The sequence below is a fragment of the Sander vitreus genome, chromosome 4, assembly GCF_031162955.1.
Source record: "Sander vitreus isolate 19-12246 chromosome 4, sanVit1, whole genome shotgun sequence".
NCBI lineage: Eukaryota > Metazoa > Chordata > Actinopteri > Perciformes > Percidae > Sander > Sander vitreus.
The window spans coordinates 30,641,261-30,660,870 of NC_135858.1; the positions used below are offsets into that span (position 1 = coordinate 30,641,261).

Here is a 19,610-nt window from a genome sequence, read left to right on the forward strand (position 1 = left end):
TGTGCACATGACAATTATTCACCTCAATGATACATTAATTCATTTTAATGAATTAATAAAGCCCTGATGTGTACTATTTCAGATGTGTTTGAGCAAGCAATTTCTGCTCATGTTCAAAACTTTGTGCACATTCAAAATATAACCCATCCCATCTGTGTTCTCTGTGATTTGGAGGAGTCGTGGAGGAGTACTTAAACTTATGTTGTCCTTTTCTTTCACCTTATACTCAAAACGGATTCCTCTTTACACCTTGTAGCATGTAACAACCCTAAACACCAGCACGTTAGATTCATCCCCAAAACATGTAGGCTAAGCGCTGTAATGCAAGGTTAATAGAGCTGAGTCCTTATAGTTGCAAGTTCCAAGTTGAACCACTCCTCACACCACTTTAACTTGAATGCCTAATGGTAGAGCGCTTCTTGGCTTCAGCTTGAAAAGTTGCGCTTTCAACACAGTCTAATCACCGTTGTTTGCAGTCGCTATGGCGACAACATGTCATGGGATTTGCTTATCTGATCTGCTGGATCTTCGAATCGGTGGCCTACAGCGGGTAGGACTCTCCTACCCGTGCTGAGCGGGCGAGGTCTCACTGTAGGTTCATAGTCTTGACTTCTCACAGCGAGACACGCGATCAGGCACACGGAGAGACAGACACACACACATGCACACACACACACAGCCACATATAGGCTACAATTACCACAGTTTTCCCCACTCATCCTGTCTCTTTCTATCGGAGAAAGAGAGAGATAGAGAGAAAGAGAGCAGCAGAGAGGGGAGGGATTGCTTTGTGACAGTCACGGAGAAATAAGCGTCAGGTATGAATGGCCAGGCGATCAGGCACGTTTACATAGGCTATTGTCTGGTTTCATATTTGTCAGTCAACTTTTCAAAATACATTCAGGGCTACACTCAAAACATTCGGGGCTGAAGCCCCGGCAAAATCGGCTGACGCCGCCTCTGCCCTGTGGGAGTGGACCGACGAGCTGGCCTTCCGGTAGAGGATCACCAGTGCTGACACGCACAATCACCAAGATGAGAGTGAGTCAGGATGAAAAGATTCCCTTACACGTTTGATGCAGAGCGTGCCCAGGCCTTTAGCAACTCAAACCGTCTCCCTAAGGCCACCCAGGCTGCTCACAGAGAGAGAGAAAAGGAGATGATGATGACGATGGCCACCTGCAAACACAGCAGAGCATCATTTAAATGGATTTGGGGTGGCGCAGCATGTAGAGAGCCGTGTAAAAACGCACAAACAACAGCTGTGAAACAAAATGGTGTGCAGCTCGTGCTCTCTCCCCCTGCTACATTATGCATGGCTAACAAGACAAATGCATTTTTGCCACAAACTATGCATGGATTCGGCACCGTCTCCAAATGACAGATGAGCATTTTATCTGTGGAGGGATCACCTGGTGGAGAGGCGGCTGAATGCTGTGACGGAGCTGTGAAGGCAGGCAGGGAGGGGGTGGATAACCTCCCACCTCCCGCAGAACAAACTCAATTCAGAGACATCGCAGTAGTTGTCTTCACAGCTCACGTCTTGACCTTGCATGTGCAGTTAACAACATGTTATGGATGGGATGGGAAGAAACAAAGTTCACACCCTTTTCCAAAATAGTTTTTTATTAATTATTGAGGAGCTCTAAGCAAACATGCTTTATAATGTATGTAGACTATATGAACCATTCTGTGCATACCTTACATCTACTTCAGCAGCTCCAATACTCAAATATGACTATATCAACCAGCATGTAAGGAAGAATATCTGCAGCTCCATCAATCTAAAAATAATTTTTTTGTCATAGATCTTTCGGTGTAGTTTTGCCTTATTTTGTGATAAAGACAGAAGGGCTGACTGGAAGGAAAGAAAGGAAAACCAGGAATACAGGAAGATGCCCATTGTCCAACTTTAAAACTGCAGAAATAATTTAGGTTGGCAGTTCATGGTCAGGAGCCAAATCAACGGAACTACAGAATGCACCATCTTAACAGTATATCAATCCTGAAAATGTGATAGCTTCTCCAAGCTATGGACTGTGAAAGGTGCGATCTAAGGGTAAAGGAGGAAACAGACGAGTGATGCATGAAGAAAGGAACTGGAGAATCCGACAACGATAATTTGTACCTTGTTGATAGCCTTTGGGTTCAATAACAGATTTAAAATAAGAACACTCTTCCTTTATTGAGTATTGAGGCAATGCAGCTCCTCCACATTTAAGCCCCGTGGCAGCTGGGAGCATGACAACGGGGCGACCTGCTTGAAAGTGTGTCTTTAACAGTAATGCGGCGGACTGATCCATGGCTGTCAGAGACAGTTTAAAAGCGAGTCGCCCCAACTCAGTCATTTCCTGTCATTTCCTGCCGCGCCTCTTTAGGAGACTAGTGGCAGGTCCCTGTATATGGATTCCAATGGGAGAAGTGAACGTGAACACAGATTATGAGCGATTCTCTCGCCCCATGGTCACCAAAGTAAATATTGGAACCATTTTTTACAAGCCACATATATCCAAAACATTTTTACACTAAAATGGCATTTTTCAGAAGGACAAAGAAGACAAATAAATTAACTTATTCGTGACCTGTTTCTGTCTCAGGAACAAACTCTTGCGAGATCCAGCGACATAGATAAGCTAACATCAACTAATGTTCGCAAATGCCCTAACAAAAGGAATTTTTGCAATGCTAAATATGGCTTTTAGCTGTGTAAATACCTAATGTTAGCACAAGAAAGTATTAATAAACTATGCAAATATGACTATGCAAATATATCTACATGCATTCACCACACTTTCAAACGAGGCCGCGTCCACATAGATGAAAGGAAGTGTGTACCATTTCGTACCATTGGGGCAGCGTCTTTTAGTCTGTCAGTTATGAAGAATCTTTGATGGCTGTGACTGGTGGTCAAAGGACTGGCTATAAAATGGAGGATAAAAACATTGTATTCCTTCCTAAGGTCCCTCATTATTTTGTTATTTAAAAGTTTTTAATATGAAGCTGCAAAAACAGGAAATAACACGAACCTATACAGCTGAAAGCTGGAGCATTAAACAGTCAAATAAAGTAGATATCTGAGCGTACAAACAGGGTCGCAGGAGAAAAACTAAACTTGAAACCACAGAAATTCAGTTAGAAGCTACAAAAGTACTGAGAGCACACAAAGTATTTCTCTCTGGTCTCCTGCGCAGACACGCGTTCAGCCTGGCAACACACTCTTATTTTAGGGGGAGAAAGCGGGTCGTCGGGTTGGCCGCGGCCAGCAATGACGCAACCGCAACCAGCTTGAAAGCGGGTTTGGCGCGCTTTGGCCTGTCTCCGGAGATGGTCCATCTCTGGCGCGACTCTGCAAAACTGGACACATGGCTAACGGAAACTCAGATCAGCGCGTCATGTTTTGACTCAACACGGCCAAAGGTGCCAATGGAAAAAAAACCATACCTTTTCATGTGAAGTGAGCTGGGGCAGCCACGCAGCTAATGTGGACATCAACTGATGATGAAAATCAAGATTTTGGTTGCCCATAGCAACGTTTTGAACAGTCTAAGGTTGTTTTTTTGCACATTGCGCCATCAGTGAACTTCAGACTAGAGTAGAGGAGTGAACATCAATTGTGCAGCAACCACACTCAGCACCAGCGCCACCCAGGGATGTGAGCTCAGCCCACTGCTGTTTTCCCTAATGACCCATGACTGTTTCACCAAATGTGACTCCAATCGTTTCATAAAGCTTGCGAACAACACGCCACGGGTGGGCCTCTTCGGCAGGGATGGTGAGACACGGTACAAAGGCCAGGTGGAGCGGCTGGCACTCTGGTGTGAAGAAACAACCGCTCAATGTCGACAAAACAAAAGAGATGAGAATCGGCCCACACTGTCCACCACACTCTCCTTAGCAACAGCTCATGCATGGAACAAGTCAGAAGCACAACGTTCATTGGTGTGCACATTGATGATTAAACAGTTAAATAAATACACAATATGTGAAGAAAGAAAAATCTAAATGTATACTCGTTTATGGTGGCAAGTTACAATTCATTGGGTGGGTGGGGTTGTGCTGGGGATGACTGATTACCTCAAGTATCAAGTCAATGCTATGGCTCAGGTTTTGGCCAACATTTGTCCTTTGTAGACACATAAAGTTGAAGTTAACTTGAAGTTGATAACTGTACTCAGAAAGTTTACTGCTGAGATATGTGAAGGACAAACATGAGCAATAGGCCATAGGTTATACAAATTAATTTGGAAGAGAAATATGAAGGTGAACGGTTTCTAAATTTTTTTATTTATCAACCAAAATGTAAACGTCCATCACAGTTCACACACTGACTTCCTGCACCTACCTCCAAATTGAAATGTTTTTGATAATCCGGATAAACCATGTTTACAACCGGTCTGATCATCTGACTGCTCATGTTTCTTGCTTTAACAAATGTAATTGAAGGTTTCAGTTTTCTCAGATGTCAACAATTACTTCAATGAGTACAGTGTTATCATACCTGATAGAAATGATGAACAAATAAGAATCAAGTTGTTGTAGACTTCCCTTCGAAGAGTTTGGGTTGAGGTATGGCAACCTATTTTACGTGTGCATTTCCATGTTCTAGCAGTCCCTCCAGGATTTCGCAGCCTTTTTTTGAGATTGTTGCGGCCCAAAATGCCTGATTTTGCGGGAGCTTTTGTAAAAAAATTCAATAAAAATTGCGATGTCTTTTGTATTTTTGTTGCAATGAAGTTGCGAGAGACAGTGACATTTTTTTGTATAGTTCTTTAAAAATGAAAAGGAAACTTGTTTGGGAGAATAAAATTACTCTGGGTTGAGTTTTCCTAGTAAACTTACCAAAAAGGCTCAGGATGCTGCAATTGTTGGTATAATATGAAAATGGCAAAAAATATTGTATTGAATGAATCAAATTTGAACATATGTGTCAGTGGCTTGTTGATCTTTACATTGTTAGTTAATTTCCTAACCTGGCCAGGGACACACATTTATACGGTTTCATAAGGTACTTATCGTACTTTAACTTATCATTGCACTTACAATAACGAGCGTAGCTATCCTTAATTTAGGTCATCCTGTACGTCTCATCTCCGGTTTTTCCTGCATCCACCGTGTGTTTGTGTGTGTGCACGTGTCATTCGCGGGGTGAACTGAGCAGCAGCCCCGCCCGCTGCAGAGAGCCGACAAGATTGAAACAGCAGCAGCTTTCAGCGACATTAGAGTGAAAAATTGTTTCAGCGTAGATTGATGTTAAAATGAATACAGGTTGGCAGGATGGTCTGAAATGTTTTGCAAGGTCTTTCGCTGTACGTTTTGTTGGTAAATGTGAGATGTTCGAGTCACACATGTCTCGTCTTCATATCAGAAACAAGGAAATGAATTTGGTGACGTACGTGTGTTACGTCAACCCGTTCTCACTCCCGCTTGGTCAGTGGCTCTCAGAGTCTCATACTGATACAAAGTCTGGCACACGCGGGAAACTCCGGTTATTGGTGAAATTTGCAAAATTGCGAATCGCGAAATCCTGGAGGGACTGTTCTTTGTTAGCAACTTTCATAAGCACAGAGTATGTAAAGTGGGTCTATTAATGTCTTCAGGTGTATGTGATACTTAATGACTTTGTGACGTCGTGACCAATGTCATGATGAACCAGGTAACTCTCTTCATTTGAGTCCTTGCTATTAATGGGACATGACTGTGTGATGAAGTTTGGCTGCACTGGTTGATGGAACATGGGCATCCTTTCAGAGACATTTATGAATATGAAAATAAGGACCTCTCTTAATTCTCACTATATTTCAGAAAGATGTGATGGAATAACAAAGGACCCTGCAAGGGCAGCTTGCTTTGACTGAAGCGAAAGATTTTACTTGGCAAATTAGCCCCTCATTTGAGAAATTGCCTTAGAGGCTGATGGAAAATGACAGAAATGGTCATGTGTGTCCTCAGAGCAAATCTAAAAGATAAACACATATATACCTTAAGCATGTTTTCAGAATAAATAATGTCTGTCTTTTCAGAATTTAAAGAGGTTTCACAATGTGAATGCGTCCTCACACACCTTTGATTGAGTTTTTGAGCAATCATTGAAATTTGATCAACAATAGATGCCAATTTTAGGCAAGACGCCAGTCTTCAGTTTTTTTGACAGGAATGATTACATACTGTTTATGTATGTATGCTGAAAAAAATGACTCATTCTCGCTCTGTCTGTTTTTCTTTATCCTGTCTTTCTTTCAGTGGCCATTATGTTGAAGGATGATTACTTTGTACGGGGAGCAGGCCTACCAGGGAGGTTTAAGGCAGAAAAAGTGGAGTTTCACTGGGGTCCAAACAACGGATCTGAAGGCTCTGAACACAGCATTAACGGCCGCCGTTACCCTGTGGAGGTAAGCACAATCTACCAAGCCTCGACGTACAAAGGGTGTACATTTTGAGATCAGGATCCATACGATCAAGAGTTTGGATAGCCCTTGTCAGATACTGGAGCCAGAAAAATCCAATTTGCGTAAAGGGGGATAAGTCTAGCTAGAGCAGCCATAGGAAGAGCAACCATGGCTGAGTGTTAAAGACTAAGACACCCATCTATCAAGGCAACGCCCCCACAAATATAACCATTTTTAGAGCCCAATAACCTTACTGGAAAAATATCCTCCAGAAGTGTCAAGAGGGCACACAACAAGAAGTTACATTAACCAGGGGATTCCACCAGGCGCAGATGCGACGTGGTTTTGTTCAGTCCTCCGCTGTGCTTCATATCACACCACATAATTGGGCGCAAGGATAACTTAAATCTATTTCCAGAAAAAAGCCTGATAAAGTCAAGTCGTCAGTACTGTCTTTTTAAATCCTACATAAAATAACCCTATAAAGATAACAGCTGTTATTGTATGCAAATGCTTCATGTCAGTTTTGACCGAGCCTGATTTGAGTGTACACACATACACAAGTCATACACGAGTCGCCCCCGACGACCCGATCAATTCGGTCTGGAGATGCTATGTACCACATTTCGGGCAGATCGGTCGCACGGCCTAGGAGGAGTTTGAAAAAGTTGGTTTTGCGCATTGCACGATATTGTGAAAAAACTTGCAGAAATGTGCGTGGCCTATATCATCAAATTCAGCTCGATTTGAGGAACACGTGGATGTAAGGTTTTCTAATGTGCAATGTGTAATGTGGAAAACACGTGTGATGTCATTATAGCACCACCTAGTGGTCCATATGTGTAATTTTTGGTAAGTTAGGTCCATGAGCCATTGTACATCTACACTGTAAATTTGACGCCCACTTTGACCAATCAGTACCTCACTTTAGGCGTGGCCTCAGATGGTACCCTCGGAGATATCAACTTTTTGTACTTGCCCCCTAGTGGCTAATTTTCATAAAATTTTAAAAAAGTTTTGTTGGCCCAGAGGATCATAGCAAACAAGAATCTAAAGTTTGGCTTCGATAGCATTTATTTTGGCCGAGATATGGCAAAGTTTGTGTTTTCATAGCTAGCTACACACATTTGTTTGTGCGTAATTTGCGCAATTTTTATCCCATGGAAATTATTGTCATTACTTTTTGTTAGGTTGGTCTGGAGATACTACGTAACAAGTTTCGTGTAGATCGGTCGCACGGTCTAGGAAGAGTGTGAAAAAGTAGGTTTACGATAAATTGCAATTTTTCGTGCATAAAACTATAGGCGGAAATGGGCGTGGCCTATATCAGAAGATTCAGCTGAATTCAGGGAACGCGTGGATACAAGTATTTTTAATGTGCAATGTACGGTTTAGGATATATAGAGCCTTGCAGGGATCTGGACCAGTCCTGAAAATGGCACCCCCCCCACCATGTACGGTTTAGGCTATAGCATCAGTTTTATCAACAGAAAAATAATAATCCTTAGGAAAGCAATAGGGTTCCACAGGTTCCACGTTTGCAAGGCAACTCGGGCTTGGACCCCTAATTATAATCAGTTTAGCCTCAGCTTTACTTAAATCATATATGATCATGCTTTTTGTGTTCGGGTGATTCTGTAAAATTCTTTAGATCCAGATATTGAGTGAACTTTGTTTCCAAAACTGATATGAAGCTGTACCTTGACTGAGAAATCTGGATTTGCCACATGTTGCTCATTAAGTTTCAGTTAGACTAACCTATCTTTAAATGACACTTAAACTCACAATAAACACACATATATATGCCTCATACACACATTTGTCTCAAGGTCTTTTAGAAAAGTAATTTAAAATGATTTCTTTAAAAGAGTGGGAATCTTCATTTTAGTTTTTGTGGATGGGTAATAAACTATGTAACTAGGTAGAGAACCCTTTGATCGATACTTTCAGTATGAAGGTTGATACAGTAGGTTGAAGGAAACATAACACAGGTGGCATTACCTGAAAGCAGGTAGATGGTTTTAGCTGTGAAGACCAGGCCTCCCATCTCCAACTTGATTACTGGTAATTAAGCGTCACTATTTTAACATCTGGCTTCAACATCTAGCAAATAAACTCACTGCATGCAAAGTGTGTAAATATGAGTGTGTGTGGGTGTTTCTGAGAGTGTATTTGCATGTTGTTTATGTGCAGCTGTCAGTCTCTTGAATGCTGAAAATGTCAGCCATCTCAGTTTGGACTTCTCCTAGAGCACTGTCTCTTTGCTGTGGCTGGCCAAACAGATGAATATGTATTGTTTGACATTTGGTGGATCAGCACGCTGACAGTTCAGCTTGATATTGTAATCTTCTCCTTCCGCTCCTAATTCTTTTTTTCCTCCCAAACCTTTCCACAAAGTTGCATAAAGGTGCCTTTGTATCATTGGTTGAGATAGCCCCGTGTGGAAGTGATGCATTTGTCCTCACTACTCAGTGTAGAAATATTGCCTACCTGTCTGCCGGAGAAGAAGTCAAAGATTGTGCTGAAAACACAAAACCTCATATATGAAGGCATGAAGCTTTCTGAGGCTGCTGTTTTTAAATTGCTAGATTTATAATATGCCTTCACAATTGATTTAGCAGTGAGACATTGCCGAGGAAAAGTTTCCATGTAGCACTTTTATGAAGGTCCAGTGAAAATCCAGACTGTTTTCTAATATTGACTGATCCTCTCAGTCAACTATACTATTAATTTACAGAGACACACACGCACACACACACACACACAGACACACACACACACACACACACACACACACACACACAGTATTGGCAGCATGAGTCAGCTGATCCGTCCTTTAAGGCCACCACAACTGATAGGTATTTCTGCAGTGAAGCTGCTGAGAGGCAAGATTCTGTGCAGATTTTAGCCAAATTAAAATTTTAACTGACATCCTTATGTTATTGTTTATATATATATATATATATATATATATATATCATTACAGCCAAAACACACCGGGTGCGTAAGCGTCACGTATAGTATCAGCGTCTCCTCTATTTTTACGTAAGCTATACACGAGCGTATGTGTCAAGCCAGGCAGGTAATCACATACAGGAAGACCACAGTGCAGCCGGATGTTTTACAAAAATAAAGCACATTTCAAAATAAAACATCTAGGTTCATGGTGATTTGGGCTGCTTTGACTTCGTCCGGTGTGAAGGCGCACAATCAGGCACGTATCTACGCTCAATGGTGTTTTAAGCCTCCAACGTCGCCTTCCAGGCAGCTATCCCTAACCTTAACCCTAAACATAACCATTGGCGTGCTGCCTGGAAGGCGACGTTTGGGGGCTTAAAACACCAAACACCCGTATCTACGCTACGCAACACTTACGCGGGCAGTGTGTTCCCAGTGTTAGTCCTTAGTGCAAAAACACCAAGCAGTGATACCAATTCAACCAAACTGTATTAATTTTATTCTGCTAGTTCTATCATCTATTTCAAATGAGACTGCACCAAATTACTCTCTACATAACTAAACATTTTCAATTCAATTTTATTTATAGTATTAAATCATAACAAGGAGTTATCTCAGGACATTTTACAAATAGAATAGTTGTTGACCACACTCTCTAATGTACAAAAAACTTCCTTTTAGGCAGAAACCTTGAGTGTTTCTCTTCAAAACACTGCTAAATGTATTGAGTGGAAAACATTACATTATGATGTTTCCACAAAGGATCAAATGCAAAGAAACAGATATTCAAGTTGTTTTGTGTATCTGCGGTTAGAGAGGAAATGCCTGACAGTGAGTGGCTATCAGACTGTAAAGCTCTCAGTATGGCCTCTGATGCTGGCTCATACAAACCCAAGCAGCATCAGCAGCAGCAGAGAAATACAGTGGGTTTCATTGCAGTCTAGCCCCTGGATCAACGTTATTGCCTGCCTGCTACATTGCACAATGTTATCTATGCAGGGAGAGGATGGGAAACTAATATCTGGACACACATTAGGCACAGTGAGTCCACAGTCGACAAGGGTCCTTGCTGTATGTGAGTGGAAATCTCAACAGCACATATTCAAAATAATCTGCAAAAAAAAAACTATCTGCATGGTGAGATTCCGCCACAGGTAGGTGGAATCCTATTTCCTAAGTGATTTATGTAAACTGACAAAGACTTTATTGCCATTTCAACAAAGTTGATAGGAATTTAGTTTGGGGAGCTCACACAAAATAAAATCTTGAACCCTCACCTCACATACACAAGTACAAGTAAATTAAATAATAATACAAATGAATTAAAACAAGCATTCCCATGGGGATGCTATCATTACACAACAAGCTATGATGATGACCATTCTAAACATATCCTCACAGTGTCTCTAATAACAGCAGTAATTAAGGAGTTAAGGGAGTGAATTGTGTCCTCTGGGTAAGTTCTATAGCACAACCTGGCTGTACTAGTTCTGTTACTTTTTAGTCTTTCAAAAGAAGGGAGGAAGTTATAAAGACATTGGCAGGGTGAGAGGAGTCATCAAGAACATTGTTTCCCTGTGTGACCAACTTGCGCTTCATTCAAACTGATGAGGTTCAAGGGCAACAATGGACAAGTAGGACCTTTATTATAACAGATGTTAAGGCGACAGCTGTATAACTCAGGCTCCTATTCAGGCTGTTAGCTATGTTAAAATCCCCCACCACCAAAATGACAGAGTCTGGGTTTGAGTCCATGATGCGGGTCAAAAGCTGCCGCGCAGCAGCCGTGGCCCATGCAGCCTGAGGAGGGATGGCGCTATCAAGATAAAAGACGCAAATTCCCTGCGAACATAAAACGTTCTGCATCTTATGGCCAGTGTCCCTAATTCTGCAGACCATGACTGTGACAGAGTTGAGACGTTAGTACGCAACCTTTGATTAACACAGAAACACATGCCACCGCCCCATTGTTTGGAATCGTTGGGACATTGTGTAAAACGTCAATAAAAACAGAATACAATGATTTGCAAATCCTTTTCAACCTATATTCAGTTGAATACACTACAAAGACAATATATGTAACGTTCAAACTATTGTTTTTTTACAAATATTTACTCATTTTGATTTTGATGGCTGCAACATATTCCAAAAAAGCTGGGACAGGGGCATGTTTATCACTCTGTTACATCACCTTTCATTTTAACAACACTCAATGAGCATTTAGGAACTGAGGACACTTATTGTTGAAGCTTTGAAGGTGGAAATCTTTTCCATTCTTGCTTGATGTACGACTTGAGTTGCTCAACAGTACGGGGTCTCCATTGTCAAATTTTGCGTTTATTAATGCCCCACACATTTTCAATGGGAAACAGGTCTGGACTGCAGGCAGGCCAGTCTTGTACCCGCACTCTTTTACTATGAAGCCACACCTCTGAAATAAGCAGTGACGTCGTTGAAAAAGACATTGGTTGGATGGCAGCATATGTTGCTCCAAAACCTGTATGTACCTTTCAGCATTAATGGTTCTTTCACAGATGTGCAAGTTGCCCATCACAGTTGCTGGCTTTTGAACTTTGCGCTGATAACAATCTGGATGGTCCTTTTACTCTTTGGCCCGGAGGACATGGCGTCCCATTATTTTCAAAAACATTTTGAAATGTGGACTCGTAAGACCAAAGCACACTTTTTCCAATTTACGTCAGTCCATCTCAGATGAGCTTGGGCCCAGAGAAGCATTAGATGATATTATTAACTGTAAATGATGAAATCCCTTAATTCCTTGCAATTGTACGTTGAGAAACGTTCTTAAACTGTTGGAATATATGCTCATGCAATTGTTCACAAAGTGATGAACCTTGCCCCATCTTTGCTTGTGAACGACCTGAGAACCACCTTTTGGGGATGCTTCTTTAATACCCAATCATGACAATTAACCACCTGTGGAATGTTCCAAACAGGTGGTTTTTTTTTAGCATTCCTCAACTTTCCCAGTCCTTTGTTACCGCTGTCTCAGCTTTTTTGGATGTTGCAGGCATCAAATTGAAAATGAGTGAATATTTGCTAAAAAACAATAAAGTTTATCAATTAAATAGTGTGTATTTGTACTGTAGTGTATTCAATGGAATATAGGTTGAAAAATGATTAGCAAATCACTGTATTCTGTTTTTATTTACATTTTACACAACATCCCAACTTCATTGGAATTGGGGTTTGTACAATGCTTATTTTAGCATCTGCTTGTGCAATTAATTTTTTTTCCCTAGTCTATTTAAAAGCAGAAACACTCCTCTCCCCTTAATCCCATGTATTCATCTTTGGGTGCTGGTGCTGCAGTTGACAATATTGCATAACATAATTCAAAGCTTGAGCGCAGTTGTTACATCAGTTGTGGTACAATGTCTCTCTCCCTTTTCAACTGACCTGGATTCAGAGTTGGTGTGATGTGCGTCGATGTGGTTTTCCCAGCTGATTTGAACGCAGAAGCTAAAAATCTGAATTTTAATAAATTAATGGCAGACAAACCACAGTTCAGTTGAAGCCTTTACCATACATTACGAAACCAAAAGTTTTCTTTAGATATAATAAACTTAGCACATAAAGTAAGGACATTTGTGTTTGGTAGATTATTTCTCTGTGGTAACAATGCTTTTTGGAAATAAACTTATAGCATTGGAAAGCCTGTTTAGTTCCCTTTCAAATGGTGCCCCATTTGTAAGGAACATGCATTTGTGGGATGAGCAGCAGCACTGAGTATGAGTATGAGTATGTGGGAGTATGTGTACACTTGTTTTGAGCTTCTGGTACCCCCAGGTGCTGCCAATCAGGTGCCTGATTGGCAGCACCTGTGAGCATGGGCCCTAGTTACCAAACCAAGTTGCGGCATTATTTGGAGTGAGCCCTAGTAACTGAAGGCCAAGTTCCATATAACGGGGAATGTCAAAGACAGGCCCCGACGTGGGCATCCCAAGAAGACAACACCCCAAGAAGACAATTTCCCCAACCTGTAAGCACTTAGGTGCCGTAGGCTGTCTTCTACAGATTTGCAGTCAAGGTTTGCAGGACGATATGGCCGACGGCTCTCTGCCCAGATAATGCAGAACAGACTGCATGCAGCCAATCTCTGGTCTTATAGGGCTGCCAGGAGTCCTGCCACGACTGCCCTTCACCGTCAGGCCCGTTTGCGCTGGTGTAGGCAACATGTGCACTGGAACTTGAACATGTGGAGGAACGTTATGTTCAGTGATGAGTCCAGATTCTGCCTACGGCAGTTGGATCATAGGATAAAAGTGTGGAGAAGACACAGAGAACGCTATGCTGATTGCTGCACCGATAGAGTAACACCTTTTGGTGTAGGCAGTGTGATGGTGTAGAGCGGCATCTCCCTCACTGGAAAAACGAGTTTTATCAGAGACTACCTACAGAATGTGGGAGTGGAGAGGATGGAATGGCCTGCCAGCAGTCCTGACCTCAACCCCATTGAACACATGTGGGATCAGCTTGGGCGTGCTGTTCGTGCCAGAGTGACCAACACAACCACGTTGGCTGACTTGCGACAAATGCTGGTTGAAGAATGGGATGCCATCCCACAGCAGTATGTGACCAGGCTGGTGACCAGCATGAGGAGGAGGTGCCAGGCTGTTGTGGCTGTGTATGGTTCTTCCACACACTACTGAGGCTCCTGTCTGTGAAATGAATCAATTGTTCAATTGCCAATATGTCTTATTTCCTCAAAATTCAATCATCTAATCCACCAAACACCAAACGAGTCAATGGCAGAATAAGCTGTTTGGCATTGGCAGAGAAGATTTGGCAAATTTTTCAAAGGCGCAACCCACATACTCAGTGCTGCTGCTCATCCCACAAATGCATGTTCCTTACAAATGGGGCACCATTTGAAAGGGAACTAAAAAGGCTTTCCAATGCTATAACTTTATTTCCAAAAAGCATTGTAACCACAGAGAAATAATCTACCAAACACAAATTTCCTTACTTTTTGTGCTAAGTTTATATGTTTTGTTGCCTAAGTAAAAGTATCTTGGCTGTATACTCTTAATGTTGTTTGTACTACAATGCAGAATATGACGACATCTACCCTGAATAAAAATAATATTTATAGTAGTAATGATTATAAGACGACAAAGCAAAGTAAAGGGTTAGGGGTTGGGGGGGTGGTGTGAAGAAGGGTTAGGGTTAAGGGTTAAGGAATGAGTTAAGGGGTGGGATAAAGGCAGGGGGTAGGGTGTAGAGTAGAAGAGATGGATGGGTGTGAAGAGCGAAAAGGGGCGTGTAAAAGCGAAAGGAGGCGTGGTAAAGGGGTTGGGGTTAGTGGTTAGGGTTAGCAGCATGCTGCAATACTAACACCCCATGGAAGAAGGGAACAAGCTGATAGTTCTGCAATCATAAAAATCATCAAATTCATTTTTTTTTAACTTTCCTTACATTTTCTTTCGATTGTCTTTGTATTGTCATTTTTTTCATTTTTTTTATTGTTCCTTTCCCTTTCCGCTCCACCCAGGACTTCTCAGCAGAAATTACTGTGTTGCAGTGGGCGGCGAAGTAGAGACATGTTCTTGTGCTTTCTCTGAGTGCTCGGTATGAATGATGTATGATTTACAAGCCTTGCCATTTAGTAATTGTAGCCTAATAGGGCCCTTGAATAGCATAATGAAGTAGGGACCTGCTACTCCCCTACCTGCTGTTTTAAACAGTAATGTTGTGGTTAATATGCCAGGCACAGCATTGAAAGGCAGCACAGCACATGTCTGGAGCTGTAGTGTGTTACTTATCCTGTGTGTGCATGCACCCCCCTGTGTCAAATACATTCGCATTCCCTTGTTGCGTGCTTTTCATCCCAAGTTTTAACGTATGCATTCAGTCACAGGTATTCTCAACCAGGACGGTGTGGGATCGATTCGAAATTGTCAAGCCACACCCAAGGTCATCTGACTGGAAAAACACACTTCACACACTCTGGACTTTCTTTTCTTTGGATGCTAGTAGAAAGGATATTTTAGACTTTATTCAGTCTGCCTTTACAGCAAACAGAGACTTCAACAGGGGGGGTCCAGGACTCCTAGGGTGGCCCTAAGAGTAACTGCTGGGGGGGGGGTGTCAAATTATTGTAATTTTTTCAAAGTTATTTCAAGAATTAAAATGTCCTGAACATGAATCCAACATATTATTAGCAAAATGATCAGCCTATTTGTGAAATAAACATTGATCATAGGTTGATGGGCCTTTAGGTAAGGTAGACACTAAGATAGCCATCCACAGACACAGTTCCTCCTAAGGATTTACTGTGCTACATGTATGTATAACATTAAAACATGATTTATAAAATCATGTGAACTATTATTTTAAAAGCTGAGTATTATATGCACTAAACAGTTATGTGTAAAGGCTATTACATACATGTTATTGTAGGCCCTGTTTCATATGCAACTTCATTTTATACAATATTTGTAGTAAGGGGTCCCTGATCCGTCTGTCTCAGTTAGGGCGTCCTTGGCTTAATACTAGAAAGGCCAGCATTTCATTTACTCCTAAAACCGCCAAACGGGTAATATTTACCTGCTGCGGAAATAGTGTCAGCACTCGCAAACATGGCATTTCTGGAAGCAGTTAATTTGTTCATTTTTATCCATTTTTTTAAACAATAAGTACAACTTGACAAAGTAACTTTTTAAAAGTCAGTTTATGGCCTTTAGGCTCTTTCATCACAGATTAAAAAAAAATCTCCCCAATTCTCCATCACTCAAATCTAGCTTGCTCTAGCTTGTTATAAAGACATGTAAACAATATGTGTTGCTAGGCGACCGGTCGTGTTGTGAATGCTGAGCGCAGCAATATACAGCGGGGGTAAAAAATGACCTGCCTGCGTGATGTTCATGTAAGCCAGTTTCTTGTTGGGAGGGGGTATGTTTCTTTCTTTTCATTAACCAGTGGAGACAGGAAGGTAGTTACTGCTCCCGGCCAATAATAATTCCACCACATAATACCCTGCAAACCACAAATCATTGGTTTTACACTTTGGTTATTGAACAAATCACACAAACAATATCTGACTGTTAATTAGTGGACTTTCAAGGTGCTGATAGGTTGATTTTGTTACCTTCAGACAAGGCTAGGCTAGCAGTTTCTCCCTGTTTCCATTCTTTGTGGTAAGCTAAGCTTACCTCCTGCTTGCATATTCACCATACAGATATGAGTGTGTTATCAATCTTCTCATCTAGCTCTCGGAAAGAAAGCGTCATTGGTGTCATTTTTAGACGCACTTGGTCGGGACTTTCAGCATCACTTTTTGACGATCTTGGTCGGGACTTTCAGCGTCACTTTTTGACGCTCTGGGTCGGGACGTACGTTTAACTCCTGGGTGAAAGTGCTATGTTGTGTTTTAGGTCTTTCATACTACTCTCTACCGTTGTCTCTCTTAATACTACGTCATCTTACAGCGTCGCGGTCAAGCTGCTGCTCTGCCCGGTGCGTTCCATACAGACGCTAAAGGGTGATTTTTGCGTCGGTATCTGACACTGAGAGACTCTGACCAAGCTTCAGTATTTGACGAGTTGGGAGTGAGAATGGGTTGGTTGCATGCCTCAAATTATTTCCTGTTGATACAGAAGTGTAAACTGCGTTATATATTTTTTTCTTTGCCATCAGTATACTAACTGTCAGTTAACATTAGCATACAACAGTTTATGTTGATGCATCTGGTTGAATAGTTTTTGGTTGCCTACATTGTCAAGATGAGATTATGAGGGGTTTATTTGATCAGAATGTAAACGTTTGGTGACACTTGACAGCCCATTGTTTTCTTACTTCTCATTGTTTTGTATGTTATCTGAGCAAAATGAGATGAACTCCTCACACTCCAGCCTCCGCCTTCAATTTTCCATGAAATTTCAAATGAATCTTGCTACAGTATATGTTTTTTCAAAAACTGCTCTTATTTAGACACAAAGCTGTGATATTTCCATCCAACAGCAGCAATTTCACACCAAAACCTTTTGACATCTGGCCACAAAAACAACAAAACTACACTGATAGCCCATAATTAGAGTTGTGCCAATTTCAGCCTGAATGGCAGAGAAAATGTATCTTTTGATTTTGAGGTCAGTAATTGATTTAACCTGAGAATTATACAGATGGCTTTTTATGAAATGTTTCATTGGTTAAGTTAATAGATGGATCACAGCAAGACTGGGGATTGTGGTTGGGGTTGTTAGTGATGGGCGAAATTCATTGTTTAGTTGTTGGAGATAATTTGCCTTGAACATGGAGTAACAGAAGGTTTAGCATATAAATACTGTGATGAAACGACTTCATATTTTTCATGTTCAAACACTTGGTTGGGTTCAATTTGGGAATGTATGATGTTCTTTAACACAGAGAACCTCTAAAGTAAAAAAGTATCACATTAACATTTTTGGCACTGCATATTAAAATCAAATCAAAGCCAGCGATAGGTCTGTCAACTTGTTTCGATATTTTTCGACCCGATCGTAGCCAACACTTTTGTGCATGCAAATGCAGAGACATTTTTGTATCAATTCATACAGCCAAATTCATTGACTCCAATCAAGAGAGTTCAAAATATGAACAGGCTAATAAATTGGCTAAGAAAGAAGAAAAGAGGACATAATTAAACAACCAAGATTTCACTGTCCCAATTGTTTTCTTCTGATGTCCATGACTGTTGGACCCTGATTAAAATGTTAGATACGTGCGTACATGAGGACAACAAGTCTTATTATGGGGAACAACAACTTCTGTACATGGAACACAACTACTCAAATCCATCAGCAGAAATATCATCAATACCCCACTTTAGAATGGTGTTCACTTGAACCAGAGTGACATCTATTCACCACGAACATGAAATCCATCATGAAATCTGGTACCATTCCCCCTATTATTTCAGAGACTTTCACACATTCACATATTTATTAAAATATGGGCCCCAAAGTATCAATAAACCAGCGTGTCGGTCTAATACTGCGTTCCATTTGTACTCGGAAGTAGGAAACACACCCCCTGAAGTCTGATTTCCAAGTCCAAGTCGTGCACCTCACAGTACCCCAAGCAAGCCAAACCTCCAAATGCAACATGGCTGCTCCGTGCATCAAAAGCATAGCAATAACAGTATCAGTAGCAGTAACATTATCATTAAATCAGCCGTACACAGTCCTGTCCAACTTCTATCTTTGGACAGCATTCCAGGATGGGAGAAAAACGTGCTCTGGTTTATTGGCATTTCTTTAAACCAATCACAATCATCTTGGGTGGTGCTAAGCCCCGGATGGAGCCACGGTGCCGCTGCAAAATAGCCTCAGGAAGGAACTTGTTTTGGTGGAATATGTGTAGGTTCAAAATATGTTTTAGTCGTGAAACAGAAAACTCAGATTCAGACAGTCTAGCTAGCTGTCTGAATTTACCCTGTAGAGATCTGAGGAGTTTAGAATGCCAACACAAAGAAAGCAAAAGGTAACGGACATCCGGCCGAAATGAGGGACATCCAGCGGAATTTCCACCAGCACCTTAACAATCCCAGAAGTGGAAGGTTGTGAATATAAACTAACTTGGGTGTGACATCATTCCCAGCTCCGGCTTCAGAGTTCCGAGGTAAATGGAACGCAGTATAAGGCTACCTCCCCCTATGACGCCTCCCATGTCCGTACCCCAGAGCAGGTGAGAGTGCTATCAGGGCTAGCTGGCCCAGGCGCTAAGCTATCCATTCCGTCTGACTGCCTCTTGCCAAGGCTCGTTTTTATCTCTACCCGCTCCCAAGCCTAGCAGACTTGATAAACGAGGAGCGGAGGATGAAAAGATGGAGGAGGAAGGGACGAATGTGTGTGTGGCTCCAGAACTTGCTCTGCCAGCTTTAACCCACCTGCCTAGATAAGAGAGGCACTGTAAATTAACACGCGATAGGGGGGGGATCAGAGCATGGGTGGTGTGTGCCTGTGGATTGGGGGGGGGGGGGTTGTGCACTCATTCACACACATATACATACACACACACACTTCCTCTCTTTGCTTTGCCGCAGGTATCGCAGATAAAGATGTGTCATTGATGAATGGGATTTTATTTCCCATCAACCTTTGCTGTGTGGGAAATGGAAAGCACATCCCAGCTCCTAAATCATCAGATGAATAATGATAACACTGGGTAGCAGTTTTCATTTTGTCGCACTATTTGTCTGCAAAGCGCCGTATGCAAACAGTTTGTTTCTATCAGCGCTTGTAGTGAGTGTGTTTGTGTGTGTGT

General features: G+C 41.7%; 1 protein-coding gene across 1 annotated transcript in view; it reads left to right on the top strand.

Moving 5' to 3' along the window:
• LOC144517283 (receptor-type tyrosine-protein phosphatase gamma-like) overlaps positions 1-19,610 on the top strand; it is a 513,098-nt gene that overhangs the window by 314,391 nt on the left and 179,097 nt on the right. Inside the window, exon 4 of the mRNA XM_078249315.1 lies at positions 6,241-6,389. Within this exon, the coding sequence (XP_078105441.1) occupies positions 6,241-6,389 (149 nt within the window). The remainder of the gene's footprint in view (positions 1-6,240; positions 6,390-19,610) is intronic.